We start from the raw sequence: 23,234 nt of genomic DNA on the forward strand, positions 1-23,234 counted from the left end.
GCTTTTAAAATTAATCCTAATTCGTCGTCACGGTTCAGGTTTGTTTATATCAATGCAAGAATTATGCGATTTATTGTAGGAAGGGGTGCAACTCTTAGTTGACTTTGGCTTCTTTACCTATATTAAAACAATTCACATTTTTGGAAACCCTGAATCTTTTACGAGACAATGGCTATCTCACATTTTTTAATTTCGAACATTCATCTATGGCTTTTGTCGTTCGAAATTGGAAAATTCAAATTTTTACAATAAACTTTTTTATTTATGAATATTTTTTAGTCGTGTTTTACACAAAATTAATGAGTCATCTGACTTGGGCAAAAATGTGATATTTTTTTGTCTCAGTAATTTTCTTTGGCCGCCATTCGCTAATTCAGTTTTTCAGTCCTAGATTAATTATTTATTGCTTGATTTGTATAAAACAAAGTTCATATACTTCGTTGTCTCAATTGTCATTTTTTTTGTTACCGATAGAGATATCTGTCGGCACCGGAAGTGGTTTATTTTTACCAAAAACTACAATTTTGACAGTTAGGTACCATTTTTCAAAAGCAAATATTATTTTTTTAAAAAATTGATATAACTAAAAGAGTGTGCCCTTTAAAGGTGCACAAAATGTTGGGATCGTTTTTTTTAATTTCGATTTCATTTTCGAGCAAATTTGATTAAGAGGTGAAAAAAGGTGTAAAATTGACCTATTTACAACCCATTCAGGCTTTTCAGATTTTAAAATATTTCTGTGTAACTTTTATAAACTTGTAGCTATAAACCATACGAAGAAAATGTATGTTAAAATTAGTTTGTAATATAAGCAGTTACCTAGAAATGGGCAATTTTGCATAAGTCACTGAGTCACTGTTTTCGTGATTTTGCCTGTAAAATAGTCAATTATTATTAGATTTTCACAAAAATGACACCATTTGATTCAAAAAGCAAGTATGCGTCGTAACTTGTTCGGTTGCGGAGAAATAGGCGATTTTCAACAGGTCACTTTTCAAGGTTTTTGGTCCATAAAAGTGTCAATTATTATTCGATTTTCATAACATTTTCACTGTGTGATACCTAATGCCATTTACAATTTCATACAAGTAATTTAAGATTTTCATTATCGCCGGAAGTAACGTCATTTCGGCAAAAACTGTATATTTAGCCTCCAAAACAGACATTTTATTCAAATGAGTCTGATTTGTAATTTTTTTAAAATTATGATATTTGATTCCAATCAACAAATAGATTGAACCCATACGATCATACAGATACCAGAAAATGATTTCTAACTTGTACGGTTGCAGAGAAATAAATGGTTTTCTACAATTCACTTTTCAAGGTTTTTGGTCTATAAAAGTGGCAATTATTATTCGATTTACATAAAGATTTTCACCATGTGATGCCTTATGCCATTTCTGATTTCATAAAACTAATTGAACATTTTCATTATCACCGGAAGTACTGTACACTTACATGTAAAAAATGTATAAAATGAATTGATATTGATGGATTTGGTTGATTCGGCGTCCATTTTATTTGATGTGTGCAATGCTTTTGTGGAAACCTGTTTAATGGTTTCATTGGTACCGGAAGTGACATATGTTTAGGGTAACGTGGCACCGGTGAAACCGTAATCATAAAAATATTCGATATTAAAAAAAAAAGTAAAAAAACAGTAAAAATCGGTGCTCTTGCAAAAATCGTGATTTCACCGTCGGGTGTGACCGGATCAAAACACCTAAAGTATCGTTTGGTAGCTCGATGAATGGTCTATTGTATGACACACTTTCTGACACATTCCTGAAAGCCGGTTCAGTGCTGCTTGCAGGTCTAGTTATTATTATTATTATTATTTTTTTCCGCGGGAGCCTATTTCTCCATGATCGAAAACAGATATCGATCTGGAACCAAATTTTCTATCGGGGAAACCATGTGGTGGCTACTTGATAAAACAATTTTGAAACTTCTGCGCATACCGGAAGTAACCAAATTTTGTACTTTTTTCCGGAATTGACAATCAGCCGTGGTTTCGTCAATTCTTTACCTATTTTCAAACAAATGACATTTTCGGAAACCCCGAACCTTTTCTGAGATAATGGCTATCTCACATTTTTCAATTTGGAACACTCATCTATGGCTTTTGTCATTTGAATTTTGAAAATACGTTGTTTACGAGACAATTTTTGTTATTCTGCAAAATTTTCGAATTTGACCTACATTTTTGGATACCTGAAGTCTATCCGATTCCAAAAATATAAGTTTCATTCAGAATTATTGCCATTTATTTTTCGATTTTTTTCGAATTCTCTGCCCATTTTATAACCCTTATATTTTTTTTAAAGCTTCAATCGATGTTTCTGAAACTACTGGAACATAAAGCTATATAGTCAGACCGGTTGGTAAAGCAATTTCAACAACGATCCGGAAACTGGAAGTTTTGGGGGAAAAACTCGATTTCTCTGTTCAATATCAATGGATTAAACGAATTAAGCTTTCGTTGAGTGGCCCGAGGACTGGACTGTCGTATGATGCCCAATTTATACGGATACTATGACCAAGCAGCAAAATATGACAAGCTGAAAATCAAGTATTTAACCTATTTAACCTCTATCGAGAGTCCATTCGATAGTCTTGTGCATGAAAACATCCAATAAGACTTTGAAATGTCTGGAATAGGATAAAAAAAGGGACTGAAAATCGAAAAAAATTGAAAATTCGTGAAATTTTGAAAAATGCTATATTATTTTATTATTTAATCAGATTTTTACGAAAAGGTTACACATTCAGATAGCTGAGCTATTTACAATTCTAACGATGTATAATATGTATTGAGTTATTGAAATTTAATTTTCGATATTTTGACATTTTTGAATTTTTGGCACTTTTGAACATAGGATTTCTCAGGGCCATTTTATCTGATCAGATAATGTAATATATCATTACAGAGCTCTGTGGCTATCTAATTGCCCAAATTGGTTATTAAAACTATCCCGACAATAATCTTCATACCGGACGTATTCAAAAAATGAAGAAAAAGGTTTAAAAAAATTAGCGCTCGTGCGAAAAACTTGATTTCTCCATCAGATCTTAGCGGACCAAAATAACTAAAGTGTCGCTGGATAGCCCCATTAATGGATTATCATATGACATCTGAATGATACGATTTAGATGGCTAGAAAATAAATTATGCTACGCCGAAAATCTAGTATTTTCCGTTTTGGAGCATTTTGAGACGCCATTTTCTCGATAACGAAAACTATGATTTTTCTTAAACTTTTTTTTACTCAGAGTCCTATCGGTGGATTATGGCGTGAGTCCAAAAATAAAAGCATTGAAATAATATAAGTGGTCCAAAAAGAACCTCAATCTTGGAAAAAAGTTGAAAAATCCTTAAATTACTGAAAATGATCTTCTAATTTTCTTTCTTTGGAAAACAGCTGAATGGATTATTCTGAAACTTCTTGTACAGAAGGTAACCAAACAACTTGTTAAAGCTATCCCGACAATGGTCTGAAAACCGGAAATAGTCGAAAAAATTTCAGATATTTTGAGAAAAAAAACCGTTAAAAGTAAAAAAATGGCGATCTTGCGAAAAAAGTGATTACTACGCCAGACTCCACCGAATCATAACAACTAAAGTGTCATTGGATAGTTCGAACAATGGATGATCTTATGACATCTAAATGGTAAAAATTCGCGGGTTAGGCAATATATAATGGAATGCTGAAAATCTATTATTTTCTTTTTTTGAGCCTATTCAGACCCTTTTATTTCGAAAACTTCTTTTATTTTCTTTCTTAAACTTATGTTACTTAGAGTCCTAACGGTGGGCTATGGTGTGAATCCAAATTTAAAAGCCTCAATATAGTATAAATGGTCCAAAAGGGCCACAATCTTTGAAAAAAGTCGAAAAATCGTTATATCTGTAAATCTGCTTCTAATGGTATAAGGGAGGTAAAACTGTCCAATGGATCTTTCTGAAACTTCTGGTACAGGAAGTTAAGTTCCATACCACTTGTTAAATCTATCCTGATAATGATCCGTAAACAGGAAGTAGTCAAAAATATATTCGATATTTAAAAAAAAGGATAGTAAAAAAATCGGTGCTCTTGCAACAAACGGAACAATGCGAAGTTATTGTTTTTTGAAATATTGCCGTAATATTAACAATAATCGTTGGATTTTAACATTGGATACATTTTGACATAGCCAGAGACAAGGCACATAGCTACGGTTCTTTAGATTTTTTATTTTCGACGAATCTTCGGAGATATTAGGCGCCAAATTTTGAAAATTTAAATTTTTACGAAAAAACTTTTTTAATAATGAATATTTTTATGTGGTATTTTTCCCAGGGTTCAAGAGTCATCTGATTTGACCAAAAATGGCAACATTTTTTGTCACCGTATTTTTCCTTGGCCCCCATTGGCTAATTTAGTTTTTCAGTCCTGGATTAATTATTTATTGTTCGATTTGTATAAAACAAAGTTCATATGCTCCGTGGTCCAAAATGTCATTTTTTGTTGTTACCGGTACATTTTCCTTTCGGCAACGGAAGTGGCGTAAATTTAGCAAAAACTACAATTTTGACAGTTCGGTACCACTTTTTGAAAGCAAATATTATTTTTTTCAAATCTGGTATGACTGAAAGGGTGTGCCCTGTAAAGGCGCAGAAAACATCGGGTTCAGTTTTTTTAATTTCGATTTTGTTTTTGGGTCATTTCGATTTAAAGGTGAAAAAAGGTGAAAAAATGAGCTATTTACAACCCATTTAGGCTTTTCATGTTTTACTATATTTCTTCGCAACTTTCATAAACTTGTAGCAATAATCCTTGCGAAGAGAATGTATGTGAAAATTAGTTTGTAATATAAGCAGTTGCCGAGAAATGGGCAATTTTGCATGAGCCACAATTTCCGCTAGTTTGCCCGTAAAAGAGTCAATTATTATTGGATTTTCATAAAAGTGACACCATTTGATGCGTAATGTCAATTTTAACTAGGTCAAACCAATTTAACATTTTCAATGTCACCGGAAATGACGTAATTTGGCCAAAAACTGTATTTATAGCCTTCGAAACAAATAATTTATTCAAATGAGTCGTATTTGTTATTTGTTTAAAATTTTGATATTTGATTCAAATCAACTAATAGAGTGAACCCATACGATCGTATAGATATCACAAAATGGTTTCTACCTTGTTCAGTTGCGGAGAAATAGACGATTTTCAATAGGCAACTTTTCAAGGTTTTTGGTTCATAAAAGTGTCAATTATTATTCGATTTTCATACAATTTTCACCGTGTGATACCTAATGCCATTTACAATTTCATTCAAGTAATTTAAGATTTTCATTATCACCGGAAGTAACGTCATTTTGGCAAAAACTGTATTTTTAGCCTTTAAAACGGATATTTTATTCAAATGAGTCTGATTTGTAATGTTTTTAAAATTATAATATTTCATTCCAATCAACAAATAGATTGAACCCATACGATCATACAGATACCAGAAAATGGTTTCTAACTTGTACGGTTGCAGAGAAATAGACGGTTTTCTACAAGTCACTTTTTAAGGTTTTTGGTCTATAAAAGTGGCAATTATTATTCGATTTACATAAAATTTTCACCATGTCGTCCATGTGATGCCTTATGCCATTTCTGATTTCATAAAACTAATTGAACATTTTCATTATCACCGGAAGTACTGTACACTTACATGTAACAAATGTATAAAATGAATTGATATTGCTGGATTTGGTTGATTCGGCATCCATTTTATTTGATGTGTGCAATGATTAGGTGGAAACCTGTTTAATGGTTTCATTGGTACCGGAAGTGACATATGTTTAGGGTAACGTGGCACCGGTGAAACCCATCATTACTGCGTCGCAGTTCTAGTTAGGCTTTCAAAGACTATTGTTTTTACTAAAATTATTATTATTAGGCTTTCAGACTGTCTGAAAGACTATTGTTTTTACTAAAATTATTATTATTATTATTATTTATCCCGGGAGCCTATTTCTCCATGATCGAAAACAGATATCGATCTGGAACCAAATATTCTATTGGGAAACCAGGTGGTGGCTACTCCTTAAAACAATTTTGAAACTTCTGCGCAGACCGGAAGTGGCCGAATTTCGTGCGGTGCATACAAATTAAAAAACGGCCGTAGCTTCATTAATTCTGTACCCATTTTCATACAAATGACATTTTCAGAAACCCTGAGTCTTTTCTCAGACGATAGCAGTTGAAAATTTTGAAATTTCGAAACTTCGTCGCTGACTTCTAGCGTTCGAAAAATGAAAAATGTTGTTTAAAAGACAATTTTTGTTATTTTTCAAAATTTTCAAATTTGATCTACATTTTTGAATACCTGAAGACCATCCGATGCCAGAAATATAAATTTCATTCCGAGTTATCGCCCTTATATTTTTGGGAAAGGATAAATCGATATTTCTGAAAGTCCTGGAACATAAAGCTATATAGTCAGACCGCTGGATAAAGCAATTTCAACAACGGTCCGGAAACCGGAAGTAGTCGAAATAATGTCCGATATTTCGGAAAAAAATAAAAAAATGGGTGTTTTGGGGAAAAACTCGATTTCTCCGTCCAATATCAATGGATTAAACGAATTAAGCTTTGGTTGAGTGGCCCGAGGAATGGGCTGTCGTATGATGCCCAATTTATACGGATACTATGACCATGCAAGCAGCAAAATATGACAAGCTGAAAATCAAGTATTTTCTGATTTGGGGCGTTTTTGGACGCCTGAATCTCGAAATCTTAACCGCAACTTTTTTTTAACTTTCTCTATCGAGAGTCCATTCGATAGTCTTGTGAATTATGCCATCCAATAAGACTTTGAAATGTCTGGAATACGATAAAAAAGGGACTGAAAATCGAAAAAAGTCGAAAAATCGTGAAATTTTGCCAAAGGGGAAAAAAGTGGAATTTCGCCGCGACACCGGCACCGATTGTCCGAAAACCATGAAATTTGGACACAATACGCCCATTACCACCCCGGACTCTGTGCTTTATACACATTTTTATACCATTAAACAAAAAAAGAGTTTTAGCAAAAAAACGATTTTCGGGAAATTTAATATTGGTTTTAATTAATTTTGAAATTGCAAATGCAAAGAGTTTTTATCGCTCCTTCCGTATGTGATACTAGGTATTAGTACTATACACATTATCCTTAAAAGACAATTTTTTAAAATGACCGCAACGATGTATCGACACTAGAAACCGAAATCGCCTATTTTGACCTTTTTTGACTGCTGAGGCATCCTTCCGGTGGTCCAAATCTCTGGAATTTCTAGCGGTTGGCTGCGCCGCGATGATATTTATCACATATTAAAAGGAGAAAATGCTCAGATATCAAGAACAATAAAAATTCGATAAAATACGGCAATTTTTTAAGCAAAAAAACTTTGATGGCTGGTGCCAGGGAGCAACTGTAAAAAAAAATGCAAACAGCAACTGGGGGGTGGGGTGGGTCTGCCAGCCGAAAAAAGTGCAAGAAAAAGTGCATTTCCGGGTAAGAAAATTGGGTGGTCTAACTGAGTTCTGCAAGAAAATAAGCATTTCCGGGTAAGAAAATTGGGTGGTCTAACTGAGTTCTGCAAGAAAAAAAGCATTTCCGGGTATGATAATTGGGTGGTCTAACTGAGTTCTGCAAGAAAAAAAGCATTTCCGGGTAAGAAAATTGGGTGGTCTAACAGAGTTCTGAAAGAAAAAAAGCATTTCCGGGTAAGAAAATTGGGTTGTCTAACTCTGCAAATCAATTTTGACGTAAGAAAATGTTGTGACGTGCTGCCGCTTTTACCGAGGTGTGTCGAATTAGTGGTCGAATCCAAGCGAAGATAAATTCAATTTTAAAATGCTTGAGTCTTGGGTCGCTGGTAAATAAATTATGAAAGAAAATGCTATTCGAATATTTCAAATAAAATATTTTTAACGTTTTTTAAAAAGATTAGTAAATTAGCCTTAGTGTTTCCTTTTTGACCGGTATTGCCAGTCGTGAATGAATTAGTTACGGCCTGTTAACCTAGACTACACAGGGATAACTCTTGGCAATAATGATGGCTACACTTTCGAAGTTTTGATAACTTTAACATGGGTGAGTTTTCAGCCTTTATTATTTTATTTGCAGACCGTCAACACATTTTTATTGCTAGTTCTTGTTCAGAGAAGAGAAGTTCTTGCATACACCCCTCAGAATACCCTATAAAGCTATGTGATGCCTAGGATTCAAGTGGTTGCTATGTATATCGTTCTGACGTGTTGTCAATCATTGTCATTGTCAATTTTAGCATAATTTCCCGTTATCCTAGGTCCAAATCAGCTGCTATTTCACCTCCCCTAGTGACTATATTTTCAAACAATTTCTTGAGACTAATGACTCATTATCAGGCGGATCATGTTATTCAGAATTTAGGCAAACTTTGATTTAAATTGTCCACTTTAAAGTAAACACTGCAGAGTGCAAAAAAACAAAACAAAATTATCCACACTGCTTAATTACGAATAATTCATGATGCCTGTTTATGACTGATTTTCTTCTGTTTTATATATTTCAGAGATGTGTTTGGATGAAGTTTGAAAATAGTGTTATATATTGTCTAATCGACAGTGTCTAATCCACCAATCAAAATGCAAGATTCACCCTTAAGCATGTTACAATGCCGTGTCGATACTGGTTTTTTTCCCTGTCTCGGAGGTGGTATTTGGTAACTACGTTTTTAGGACAATTGTGATACTTAAGTGAATGGTGAACTTTGTGTCGTAAGGTGATGACTGTGATTAACTTTATAATTCCTCCGGGAAAGTGAACTTTAATTTCGTGAAAACTTATGCTTTCTAACATGGCGGATCTCCATAGACATCATGAACTCTGTGAACTGTGAACCATGAACTCTGTGAACTGTGAATTCCGTGACTCGTGAACTCTAATTATTGAATTAGAACTGTCAACAAAGAAAACTGTCAACTTGTTTATGTTTGTACTGTAACTCCTGTTTCTTGTCTATGTTTACTTACATAAATATTCATTAATATTTCAAAGCCTTATCATTTCATTCAAGTGTTATCCCGTGATTTGATCGACTGTTGTCCTGTCAATTTGGTTTGCCAGCCCACTCCGAATAAACAAGTCGTGTTGAGAGGGTCAACATCTTTTTTACCCACAACACCGCAGCATGCCGAGATGAGATTTGGGTAATATTTTACTTATTCACACTCTGGTCAAAATTGGTCATTAGATTTGAGTGGATATGGGAAAGCACAATAAATGAATAGGTACAAGCCTAAGTTCATATATTTTAGCCTGTCTCTGCATATGGGCAGTCTTAGACCTTTTCAGACTCAGAATTTTGTCGAACATCAACTCAATATAAATACTGTATTTATAACATATCGTCTTGTCATTTGTTCTACTGCTCAGCCTTTTAGTAGTTAGGAATTGCACATACTTTTGGGTGGTCTAAAATGAGATATTTCAAGAAACACATTTTCTTGCACAAGATTTTAGGGTGGTCTAATAAGCAACTGTGAGGAACACATTTTCTTGCGCATGATTTTTGGGTGGTCAATTAAGCAACTGTGAAGAACACTTTTTTTTGCGCAAGATTTTAGGGTGGTCTTTCTTAAAAATGATGGTGCATATTTTTTTACGCAAGATTTTAATGGGTGGGTGGTCTACCCAGGTCCAGTGCATATTTTTCGACTTGACGTATGATGTTTTTTTTACTACTGCCCCCCGTGGTGCCTCAAGCACGAGAGTGACGTACCAGACAGGTTTCCCGAGATATATTAATTTCTTGTTGATGACATGTGTTCTCGCATACGTCAAGCCAGATTTCTCCAACGTACCAGTGAACGAACAATCATTAATTTACTTCGCTACGTTTTGCGCCAGTCGCTTAAGTATTTCTTACAGCACAATTAAACTTTATCTCTGTGGCATCCGCTTTATGTCAATGGAGAATAACATTAGTTACCCTCATAGTAATCAACTAAATAGTTTATATACAATGCTTATAGGTGTTAAACAAGTACAAGTATGGACGGCTAGACCTAGACTTCCAGTGACTTTCCATATTCTCAGGGACATCTGTTATTGTCTGAGGAAAGGCCTTTACTCTCCTTTTAATAACATTCTTTTTGAGACAGTGTGCCTTGTGGCCTTTTTTGGATTCTTACGTTGTGGTGAATTTACCATAACAGACAATTTTGACCCAAATTTTCATTTGTGTGTGCAGGATCTTACAATTTTAGAAGACTGTTGCCTATTAAAACTTAAATTGTCTAAAACTGATCCCTTTAGACAAGGTGTTACAATCAAAATATTTAAAATCAATAATGATATATGTCCTTATGATAGTTGTTGTAAATACATGTGTTTAAGACTTCAATCTAATCCTTCACCTCTCGACCCTCTTTTTATTTACAATAGCAACGCACTTAAGAGGTCAGACTTCTTAACTAACTTTCGCCATGTATTGTCAGTCATTGGGGTTGACTCGAGTGCCTTTCATGGCCACTCTTTTCGCATCAGGGGGGGCAGTTGCGCAGCATCTGCACACGTGGAAGATCATCTAATTAAAGTACTTGGTCGGTGGTCATCTGATTCCTACTGTAGATACATCAGGACGCCTGACACAATTCTTAAAAATGCCCACAGGTCAATGGCTAGTATATAGATACTCGTCCAACATGTTTTGCACTGTGAGAGGTTTGGATAGTTCATGATACATGAACAATTACATATTCCCATTATAGAGCTGGACGATAGTAATATTTGACTTAGAAGTTCTTTGTTGTTACTCATAGCTTGTAAATGAGATATTTCGTCTCAAATATCTGGAAGTACAGATATAATTCATAAAAGCACATACACTGCATATTTCATCAACGATATTTCGAAATTTTCAATACATCGTCCAGCTCTATTCCCATAATAGTTTAGTATGTCTTAGTGAAGGTTATCATAGTTTAAGTATGTCTTAAGGTTATATTAGTTTTAGTATGTCTTAAGATTATCATAGTCTTAATCTGTCTCAAGGTTATCATAGTCATAGTATGTTAATAGTATCATAGTTTCAGTATGTACTAAGGTTATTAGTTTTTACATATTTTCTTCCAATATTTTGGGGCACTCAGCTATTTCTAATTAAACTACCTGAGTTTTGGGCCATATTAAATGATAATCCAGCATTATCATTTAACCATGTTCCCCAAAATTACTTGATCTCCAACTGTTCCCATTACAACGAGCGGGGGAGATCCCATTATTCATATCTTACACCATACATCCGGCTATTTCGTACATAGCCCACGATGTCGTGTTGTCAAACACCATACATCCGGCTATTTCGTACATAGCCCATGATGTCGTCTTGCCCAACACCATACATCCGGCGAATTCGTACATAGCCCATGATGTTGTGTAGTCAAGCATCCCTCTTCCGACTCTTGCAGTACACATCCGGTTACACCGAGTTGTAGAAATATCTTTCTCTTCCTGCACGTGTAACCACAGGATGTCACACTGCATCAAGGGGAGGGGGGTTACAGAATAACTTGTTACGTAAGAAATTACGTAACTAGTTAATTATGTACTTCATTATATAGCTGAGTCTGCCCCTTTTGCCAAATATTATTATTAATAAAGTTATATAATTATAACCAGTCTTTCAGTTTTGATTTCATAAACGATATCACTTATGTGGAAGCAGATGTTAAACACCAGGATACTACTACTACTTAAATATATCCGATTCGTCGGTTCGCGAGAAGTGCAACGAAATTATCATGGCAGAAATTGTAATGTTTTTAGGTTCATGCAGGTGGGTCACAGAATTGCCCCGTGATATGAGATCAAAGAATAAATTTGCACGTAGCCGATTTTTCGAGACGTGTTGTATTCAATTGTTAAGACTACGTGGCGCCTTAAATAAACCAACATTACCAACTTCTAACAGGTTCTATTGATTTATGACAGTTTAGACCACAATGTTTTACGATTCGCATTTTGGTATTCTAAGCTGATTCTTATATGTAATTCTAGGTGCAATGATATAAATTCGGATTTGTGTGGACGAGTTAACACAATTATTTTAATATTTTATCAAGAAAAACATACATGTAACAACTTTTGGTCAGGTATCACAGCTTTATAACCATTTAATGATTTATGTCTGTATTAATTTCAAACTAATTTGAGAAAACCATTGGTTGTTGAAGAATTGTCACACTTTTCTCGGGAACTGATTTTTTTTATCATTGACTATAATTTTTTTTCTTACATCATATATACAAGAATTTTCATAATTGTTACCGGTATATAAAGTTTCATACATCTCACTCAGTTAATCATTTTTTTTATTAATCCATAGCAATTAATTATGTGTTTAACATTTTATTTAAAATTGAATTACGTATGTAAATACAACCGAACTCTCACTTAGCTTAATTAAATGAAGCAATCCAAACAATGTGATTATTACTTTTATGTTTTGGTTTAAGAATTTTCATGCAATTGAGAATTATATTAACGCATGGTGTATTGATTACATGTCATTTCGGTCCCACGTCATTTCGGACTTACATTTCGGACTCAAATAAAAATGGCCCGGCGTTTCGGACTCGCACAGGTGATATACTCGCGAAGTATATCAAATACTGGTGAAGTATATAAAATTCTCGTTCATTATATATGGGTTGTAATACACGTGAATTATTTCAAGCCCTTGAATATTATTAAATACAGTATTGTTGTTGTTTTTTTTTTAAATAATACTTTTGATTGTGTACGGCCTTAAACTTATCTGGCATGCTGAGGCTTTTCGGTAGAGAAGGTCCTCGCTTTTTTTTTCTTTTCCCTTTAATATATTGTTTTTTAACACCGTTGCCCAATCCGCGTTATGACTAGGGACAGTCCCGCAAAATGTTTCCAAGTCCCGCGTCCCAAAAACAAGCCAAAATGTCCCACAATAGCTCACATGGAAGACTTCTATTACAGTAATATGCGTGAATCTAGTCTTGCGATAGTCTATTTGAGTATTGGTCTGGTCAAAATACCGACCGACCCCCCACAAATTGCTTTAGAAGGTTTTTTGGTACCAAATTGTAGATATAGATGACCTTTCCCTGTGCATCATACTGAAAATCCACCGAAATCCACCGGCGTGATTCCCCCTTGCCACTGGTGCAGGACAACGTATACTCATTCAGATGAGACGTAAAAGAATTCTTGGCAGTTGGATTAGCGCTGGTCTTCGGGCAGAATTTCCCTTCTCTATAGGACACGATATGGCGTACGCCTGTCTTCATTAGCCCAGTCGGACGTTAAACCCCATTTCGTTTACCTTTTAACTCAAAGAAATAAATGTTTTAATGTAATAAACATAAGAAATGGAAAATATTGCTCGCCGCCATGACAAATACTAACGAATATAATTTATATAACAGTGACACCCGTACCCTTCTTTTGCACTACAACTACAACCGACAACACCCGCGGCCGCCTCCATACTCCAAGAAAATAAAATAAATATTGTAAAAATCTCAACTACCAGTAGAAATCTCAGTTCTCAGACAATACATTTTCTAAAATCTCCAGCTATTCACTTACATATTGCAACTTGGAAAATGTGCTTTTTCGTATGCTGGGCCTTTTCTATAGAATAAACAGCCAAAGCCAACTATTGTCAGCGGGCCATTTCAAACTCAAAACAGTCGAGGGAGAGAGAGAAAGGAGAGAAACAGACACACTATAATTCGATTGCAAATAATGTCGTTAGCTATGGGGGGAACCAGTGTAGCAGGAGAAAAGCCACGAGGTTAGACGGCGAATCTTTTCCTTGTGACGTACAAGTTGGAAATCGAAACCACGCCAGTTGGCTCAATGACAAAACTTAACCAATCGGGCAACCTCCAACCCACCCTATTACCCAAAGAATAATAAAGAACCACAGCAACCGAGAATATTAGCTGACTACTGCGGCATTTGCCGTGACCGATCGCCATGCATTTTTTTTTATGTACAATGGAAAGCTATAGGTGGACAATGGATGAATCGAATTGCTTGTTCCTTTATTTGAAGGTGGGGTTGGATGGTCGAATGGTTAGCATGTGCGCGCTGTATCAAAAGGTCTGTTATTGTGTCAACTGGCGTGGTTTTAATTCCCCGGTTGTACGTGACAAGGAGTATAGTCACCTATCCAATCTCATGGGTTTTCTCCCCACCACCACCCACCCACCCCGGTTTCCACCCACCCACCCACCCCGGTTTCCACCCACCCACCCCGGTTTCCACCCACTGCTAAAGATGACTACGCGCATGCAAATTATTGTAATAGAATTGAACCATGTATTAGCTGGGAAATGACCTAGTTTGTATAGAGTGGACATTAAATCCCACTTCCTCTCTCTCTCTATCTCTCTCTTTTCTCCTTTATTTTAATCTATATTATATACTTGATTTTACTGAGTATCATTTGAATTCGCTTTCGCTTTATCGTCTTTGAATTATTCAATTTCAAATATATCTATTGATGTATATAACATGATGGTGTAAAGGTATCTTGTATTATTAACAGCATGACCACTGTGGTCAATCAGGGAAAGTTAAATATGCATATTTCATCAGATTTAGATAAAGAGCCGACAGTACTCGCAATAATAGTTTAAAAAAAAGATAATGAAAGGGGAATATGTTTAAAGTTTCAGCCAAATTATTTCATTCTGAGAGGAGTTATCGTCGTTTACAGAATAACGTAGTCTCGATGGTCATTTTTGAATTAAATCATAAATCTGTTAAAAATCAAAACCGTCCAAAGTTATGGAGAGTTGATCATGGGCCTGGTATGTACATACATATCGCATTATTTTTTTATAGAACATTTGAGGTCAAAGGAAAGATCTGCAATATGCAAATTTAGCTCTAAAAAACGCATCTTTAACCAGCATAACATCCTTTATACTCAGTTATTATAAAATCTCAATATGTTTCACAACATTCAGCATGGTTAAACATTAGTGATAAAATCTGAAAAAGTTTCACTACCTTACGCATAATTTAATTTTCGAGATAAACGATTAATGTACATGGATGATAATTTAGCAGCCATTTGACTGTGACTTAAAAATTTCATTCAACTTCACGTATTCTTTGAAACGGTTCAGTTGCAAAAATTAATAATTTATGTATTTTGTTTGAAACAAAGGTATTTTTACAGCTACAAAAGAAATTGTGTTCGTTTTTTCGAAATGCAAGATGTACAGATGCAAGGGGTACAGATACAAAGCAGGCTGATGACTTGTTGCTTTGTATTTATATTTATTTATATTGTTGCTATGTTTATCCTAAAACGGGGGGTTGGATGGCTGAATGGTTAGCGTGCGCGCTGTATCATAAAGTCTGTCATTGAGTCGACTGGCGTGGTTTCGAATCCCCGGTTGTACATGACAAGGAGTAGGGTCGCCTGTCCAACCTCGTGGGTTTTCTCCAGGTCCTCCGGTTTCCTCCCACTTCTAAAGACCCCTACGCGCAAGCGAAATATTGAAATAAAATTAAACCATATGTTAGTCCCAAAATAACCTAGTTTGTGTCGAGTGGACGTTAAACCCCATTCCTCTCTCTTTATCCTAAAATATTTGTGATAAATATCCTATGAAATACGAATACAAAGCAAGCTTGTGTGAATATTTCATAGTTTGATTGTCTATTGTTGCTATGTTGAAAAGTGAAGTAACTATATATCAACATTGTTATGCATACTACCTCAGTATTTTGTTTTTAAAGATAATGTCCCGCAATATGATCAAGCAAAGATGGTCACCCTAGTTATGACCTCACCAACAAATTATTTTTGTAATACCATATGGGTACATATATTGGGGTAGTGATAATGTACCTTTGATTTAATACAATATGATTTGATTCGGGTATAACAAAAATCATTGTACTGCAGTCAAGTGTTTACGTAACATCAAGGCAGTATTCATTGAAGCATATTTTTTTTGTTGATACTGTTTGACCTGCCTGAAAATGGGCGACAGCTTGTCTATAGAGATTTTGGCGCCAGTGAGAAGTCTCACGAGATAATCGTCGTTCAACATTACATTGCGGGGTTGACTTCTCTTCCTGTGACGTCTACAGGTGGAAGTTAATTCATTTGTGATTTAAAGAAGATACATTACCTGGGATGTATGTGACTCACGATATCACCTCAGGTGGAACTGGACGTAAAACTCCAGGAACGAACGAACGAATAGGATGTGATTTACGGATTTCCAAATGTATAATTACCTCTGACGTGATTTACCTATTTTTGATGTATTTGTCAATGGCTGAATTACTATTTTGAATGGATAATGGATAATAATACTACGACCACGGTAAGGTGAGCATCTATGGGTGTGCTTTTTTAATATTCACCATTTTTATTTACACTTCATATGCAAATAATCGTAATCAAAATGAACTGATCGGATAAACGACTCGCGGGAAAATAAACAATTCATCTTATAGTTAAACATAGTAGATAAATTAGCAGGTGTTGATTTTTAAACGCATCTCAGGAAATTGGACGGCTCGTCTAATAAATAAACGCAACGCTTCGGCCATTTCTAAACGCCTCTCGGAGAAATTAAACGATGTACCATTAAATTAAATCATAGTACTAATTAAACGATTTTTGTAATTTCCAAACGATTTTTATCAATATCAAACGATGTTTTGAAATTAAACTATATGCATAGTTTTTAGCGCTATAAACTCCATATTAGACGATACAAGGATTACAGTGTATGTACATGGTAATGTGCCTTTAAATATATGTAACGAGCCGCCATTGGCATATGACAAGAAAAACTGAAGTTTTCTACTCTTAAAAATTAGTTAGACAGAACACTGTCGCTGCACTAATGAGAATAATGGAAATACATTTCATACAGTTAGGATGATAACTTTTTTCAGTAGGGCATTCATAAGATTCTTCAAAGTGAAAGAAAGAATTACTGGAAACTGTTGAAGTTCAATCGGCTTTTTTCATTTCACTAATTAGAATAACGCATGCAACTTTTGTCATTATAGAGTGTTCACAAGCTTCTACAAAGCAAAATATGGGCCATAACTCAAGAAGTAATTAAAAGAGACTGGTGAAATGCAATAGGATTCTTCATCTTACTAATGTAAAGAATATTTTAAAATGGTCTGAAATCTAGTGTGGATGTCAAACTAATGGATGGAGGCAACAACCACATTTCCATGTGGGTTCATAAAAAGTTCTCTAAATTAACATACATTTGCTATCAGATGCATATCTATAATGCAACTTACTTGTACATGACAGGATCTAATGATTGTAAATGATGTATATCCAGATTAGAGTTGTGACGACTTAAAATTTTTGCTAGGAAAAAACTAGCAAATGGTAGTTCCACTAACATGTTTTCATATATAGCCTGTAAATAGAGAAATAACAGTATAATGTGTATTATCAATCACAATATCAATGTATTATTCATCACAATAATAACAAGCAGTTGCCATGCAAGATATGCCCACATTTTGCAAGAGATGGACAGAGAACGAGCTAAAAAAATAATGTGATTTTTTTGTACAATCAGGGGCTATAATCCAGGAAGATATGGTCCGATATGCGCGAATATCGAAAGGAACCGAGATCTTTGGGGTTATGAACATACATTTCAAGTTTCATCAAAATCGGATAAAATTTGTGACCTCTAGAGGATCCACAACCTTTGTATTACATTACATACTTTATTACATACTTTTACACAATTTACGTACAAAGAGAGGCCATTTTGTTGGGCAGTTTCATTCCAATTTTCCCAAAATTCGAATACAACCTTCGTTATGGTGGAATGGTTATATATTTAAACGGTTTTTAAAATTGGAAAAAACGCCTGTGACCTCTAGAGGGATTTTTCGAACAATCAGGGGCCATAATCCAGGAAGTTACGTTCAGATATGCACGATTATCAAAAGGAACCAAGATCTTAGTGTGAAACGCTGACATATTCACATGTTTTTATTAAAGAGGATAAAAATTGTGACCTCTCAACTTTGTACAATCAAGGGCCATAATTCAGGAAGTTACAATCCGATATGTGCAAATATCCAAAGGAACCAAGATCTGTGGGTTATAAACATGTATTTCAAGTTTCATCAAAATCAGATCAAAATTGTCACCTCTAGAGGGTCCACAACCTTGATATACCAGATATTTACAACCTTGATATACCAGATAATTTTGTTAATTAGATAATAATTGTGACCTTTTGAGGGACCACAAACTAAAAACACGATTTTTCGTACTATCAGGGGCCATAATTCAGAAAGTTACGATCTGATATGCGCTAATATCTAAAGCAACCAAGATCTTTGGGTTATAAACATGCATTTCAAGTTCCATAGTTTTGTGACTACGGGTTCCCAGAATTTTAGAAAGTCGGCTCTGATAGAGCAGCACACTGCCTCCATTGACCATAAAACGTCACATAAACATGAAGATAGACTATTTAAAGATGTTAAACCACAACAGTTCCAGTAATGATACGACAAGTAAATACGGATGGTGATGTAAATAAAGTAAAAAAATAGTGTACTTGCGATGAATGAATGTTTCTTGTTGTTATATTTTATTTATGTATAAATAAAGAAATGATAATTGATTACATGTGTTCCTTTATTGCGGGGGTGGGTGGGTATAAATGCCGACGTGAGATTAAATTTCTGTGTGACTGTCCTTGACCTAATTAAACCCGATCGGCATTTCAATATCATGTTGTTTTGTGGCTTCTTATTATGTGCTAAAAATAGCACCACTTTCTCCACGTGAAAAATGACCGGCTGGGAAAATTTTGAAGTGGAAGCGCTGGTCAACAACCTTCGTATTACACACTTCTACACAATTTGCGTACAAAGAGCATCCTTTTTGTCGGAAAGTTTTTTTTCGATTTTCCCGAAATACAAATTCAACCTTCAGTATGGTGGAATGGTGATGTATTTAAACGTTTTTTAAAATCGGAAAAAGATAGGTTGCCAGGCAACTAAACATACACTCACAGCAGCTAAACATTTATAATACACTAAAATCTGATTAAGAGTAACAACTCATGAAGTAATTATCAGAAAACCATTAGAATTTGTTTGGTTTTTATAAAGTTCTGCCCCATGCTATCATGGATTAAGCTGTTCAAGTCATAAAAATTCATTGTACTTGTTCGTCTCAAGATATTAAACTCTGTGTAACAATCTGAAGTCAATCGGATGATAACTTTAGCCTCTAGAGTGTCCACAAGATTTTTAAAAGTGATCAAGGACCATAACTTTGGGAATAATTATTAGAAATCGTTGAAAATCAATAGAATTCTTCGTCTCATGACCTTAAACACTGTGAAAAATTTTAAAGTCAATCGGATATTAACTTTAGCCACTAGAGCGTCCACAAGATTTTTCAAAGTGATCTGGCAGTAATTATTGGAAATGGCCGAAAATCAATAGGCTTCTTCGTCTCATGACCTCAAACACTGTGTATAAATTTAAAGTCAATCGGATATTAACTTTAGCCTCTAGAGCGTCCACAAGATTTTTTGAAGTGATCAAGGGCCATAACTATGGCAGTAATTATTGAAAATCGCTGAATAGACTTCTTCGTCTTATGACCTTAAACACTGTGTATAAAATTAAAGTCAATTGGATATTAACTTTAGCCTCTACAGCGTCCACAAGCAATTGTGGACGCCGGCCTTGGACGGACGGACGGGGGCGACGACAATATACAACCACATTTCAATGTGGGCGTATAAAAAGGAACAAAGACCTATTCACACATTTTTTTTTAAATCAAATAAAAATTATGACCTCTACAGGGACCACAAGCTAAAAACATGATTTTTTGTTCAATCAAAGGCCATAATTCTGGAAGTTACGATCTGATATGCGCAAATATCAAAAGAAACCAATATCTTTGGGTTATAAACATGTGTTTCAAGTTTCATCGAAATCGGATCAAAATTGTGACCTCTATAGGGTCCACAACCTTTATTGACCAGATGTTTACACTATTTGCGTATGAGAGGCGGCCATTTTGTCCGGCAGTTTTGGTCTGATTTTCATGAAATTCGAACTCAACCATCCTTAGGGTGTAACAGTGATATATTCAAATGTTTTTTTAAATCGAATAATAATTGTGACCTCTAGAGGGACCACAAGCTAAAAACCCGATTTTTCGTACAATCAGGGGCCATAATTCAGTAAGTTATGATTCAATATGTACGAAAATATTTTGACACTATTTGCAAACGAGGGGTGGCAATTTTGTTCGTCAGTTTCGGTCCGATTTTCATGAATTTCGAACTCAACCATCCTTATGGTGTAACGGTGATATATTGTAATGGTTTTTAAATCGGATAAAAATTGTGACCTCTATGGGGTCCACAAGCTAAAAACGCGATTTTATGTAAATCAGGGGCCATAATTCAGGAAGTTATGGTCCAATATGCGCAAATATCAAAAGGAACCGAGATCTGTGGGTTATAAACATACATTTCAAGTTTAAACCAAATCGGATAAAAATTGTGACCTCTACAGTGTTCACAAGCTAACAACGTGATTTTTCGTACAATCAGGGGCCATAATTCATGAAGTTACAATCCAATACATGCCACTATCGACAGGAACTGAGATCTTAGGGTGAAAAACCTATATTTCAAGTTTCATTGAAATCGGATAAGAATTGTGACCTGTAGAGTGTTCACAAACAATTGTTGACGGACAGGGGCGACGACAAAATACGTCCACATCAAAATGTTGGCGTATAAAAATGAGCAAGGCCATAATTCATGAACTAATTAATTTACTGAACTAAGCCTCTTCATTCCACTAATCTGAACAAGCATATCAAGTAGATTGGATTATTATAACAATGCAAATAAATTACTGCAGATCGGATGATAACTATTGTCAATATTGCATTCAACAAGAATTTACAAAGTGAACTAGGGCAATAAATCTAGAAGTAATTAACATAATGATTCTGTGTTTGACTAATTTCAACAATCCATATATTTCAAGCATATCAGATGTTACACACCTTGGCATGGGCGTGGATTTAGGGGGGGACGCGTACCCCCAGTCCCCCCCCCCATAATTTTGATCGCCAGGACAGATTTTCAGGTTTGTATCCACATGATGGTGAGCTTGTTTCTATGTATCTGGAGCTGAATCGGGTCTTAGAACAAGAATTGCAATTCTTCAAGCACCAGTTTTTGGCCAAATCTATTTCACTTGTGCACGAAGCGTTCTTCATTATGTCACCTGAAGTGAGGCAGACGTTTCCTTATGTCGAAGCTTTCCTCATCTCACACTGCTGAACCCTGCTAGTTCCTGCTCAGCCGAGCGATCCTTCAGCAAAAAACTTGGCTGCGCAACTCCATGACGCAAAACCGACTGAGCCACTTGATGGCGTGTGTGGTGCATAATGACCCCCTTCATGTCGGCAAGATATTCAAAGAGAACAGTCCTGATCGTAGAACGAACGTCTTAGGATGATTCACTTAACTTCATGAACAATTAATATTTATGCAGCTTTGATGTAGGTAGTCAATTTTTCCATATTGTCATCATATTACCCCTAGTTACAGCCTTCATCAAAATAACACTGTTACAGTAAACTGTTCGTAATTATTTATTTCGTTTGGTAATGATGGAATGTTCCAGATTCCAGGGTTCGTCCGTCCCCTCCCAAAAGTTATGACAAATCCAAGCCCTTGCACCTTGGGATGTTTTTTCCTTTGATTTCCCATGCATGTTATGAAACGTATCAACCTGTTGTGACGTCATCAGAGGGTGATATCTGATATCAGCAGATATCACCCTCTGATGACATCACAACAGCTTTACGGACTCCGTAAAGAACCACCGGCTGCCAGGCAGGATACGCCCACATTTTTGAGAGATAAATAGAGAACAAGCTAAAAAGAAAGCGATTTTTCGTACAATCAGGGGCCATAATTCAGGAAGTTACAGTCCGATATGCACGAATATCGAAAGGAACCGAGATCTTTGGATTATAAACTTACATTTCAAGTTTCAACAAAATCGGATAAAAATTGTGACCTCATTAGGGTCCACAACCTTGATATACCATATTTTTACGCTAATTGAGAACGAACGGCGGCCATTTTGTCTGTCAATTTTGGGGCGATTTTCACAAAATTCAAACTCAACTGTTCTTAGGGTGGAACGGTAATATAATAATACGTTTTTTTAAATCGGATAAAAATTATGACCTCTAATGGGTCCACAAGCTAAAAACATGATTTTTCGTACAATCAGGGGCCATAATTCAGGAAGTTACGGTCCGATATGGGCGAATATCGAAAGGAACCGAGATCTGTGGGTTATAAACTTACATTTCAAGTTTCAACAAAATCGGATAAAAATTGTGACCTCTATAGGGTCCACAACCTTGATATACCATATTTTTACGCTATTTGAGAACGAACGGAAGCCATTTTGTCTGTCAATTTTGGGTCGATTTTCAGGAAATTCGAACTTAGCCATCCTTAGGGTGTAACGGTGATATAATTGAACGGTTTTTTAAATCGGATAAAAATTATGACCTCTATAGGGTCCACAAGCTAAAAACACGATTTTTCGTACAATCAGGGGCCATAATTCAGGAAGTTATGGTCCGATATGTGCGAATATCGAAAGGAACCGAGATCTGCTGTGGGTTATAAACTTACATTTCAAGTTTCAACATAATCGGATAAAAATTCTGACCTTTATAGGGTCCACAAGCTAAAAATGTGATTTTTCGTACAAACAGGGGCCATAATCCATGAAGTTTGTGGACGGACAGACGGACGGACAGGGGCGACGACAATATACGTCCACATGAAAATGTGGGCGTATAAAAATGAGTTTGCAAGGGTAAATGAATATCATCCTATATCGAACTAAGGCGGTAGCTATCAAAACGGCCGATAGAACAACACAAACTTTTTCTGATGTTTTTTCCTTTTTATCCCTCCATTTATGGTTCTTGTTGTCTATTACAATTATAATGTCCTATACAGTGCACTCTGTCACATCCGACCTCTGATCACTCCGGCACTCTTGTTACATCCGACACCATTTTCATGTCCCGATTTATTTCCTTATTACTCAGCCAAAAAATCTCCGTTCCGGATTACGACATCAATCAG

General features: G+C 35.4%; 1 protein-coding gene across 1 annotated transcript in view; it reads right to left on the minus strand.

The window, feature by feature from the left end:
* Positions 1–23,234, minus strand: part of LOC126817143 (ubiquitin-protein ligase E3C) — a 477,264-nt gene that overhangs the window by 71,491 nt on the left and 382,539 nt on the right. The window contains exon 20 of the mRNA XM_056100098.1: positions 17,335–17,459. Within this exon, the coding sequence (XP_055956073.1) occupies positions 17,335–17,459 (125 nt within the window). The remainder of the gene's footprint in view (positions 1–17,334; positions 17,460–23,234) is intronic.

The sequence above is a fragment of the Patella vulgata genome, chromosome 4, assembly GCF_932274485.2.
Source record: "Patella vulgata chromosome 4, xgPatVulg1.2, whole genome shotgun sequence".
NCBI classification, from domain to species: domain Eukaryota; kingdom Metazoa; phylum Mollusca; class Gastropoda; family Patellidae; genus Patella; species Patella vulgata.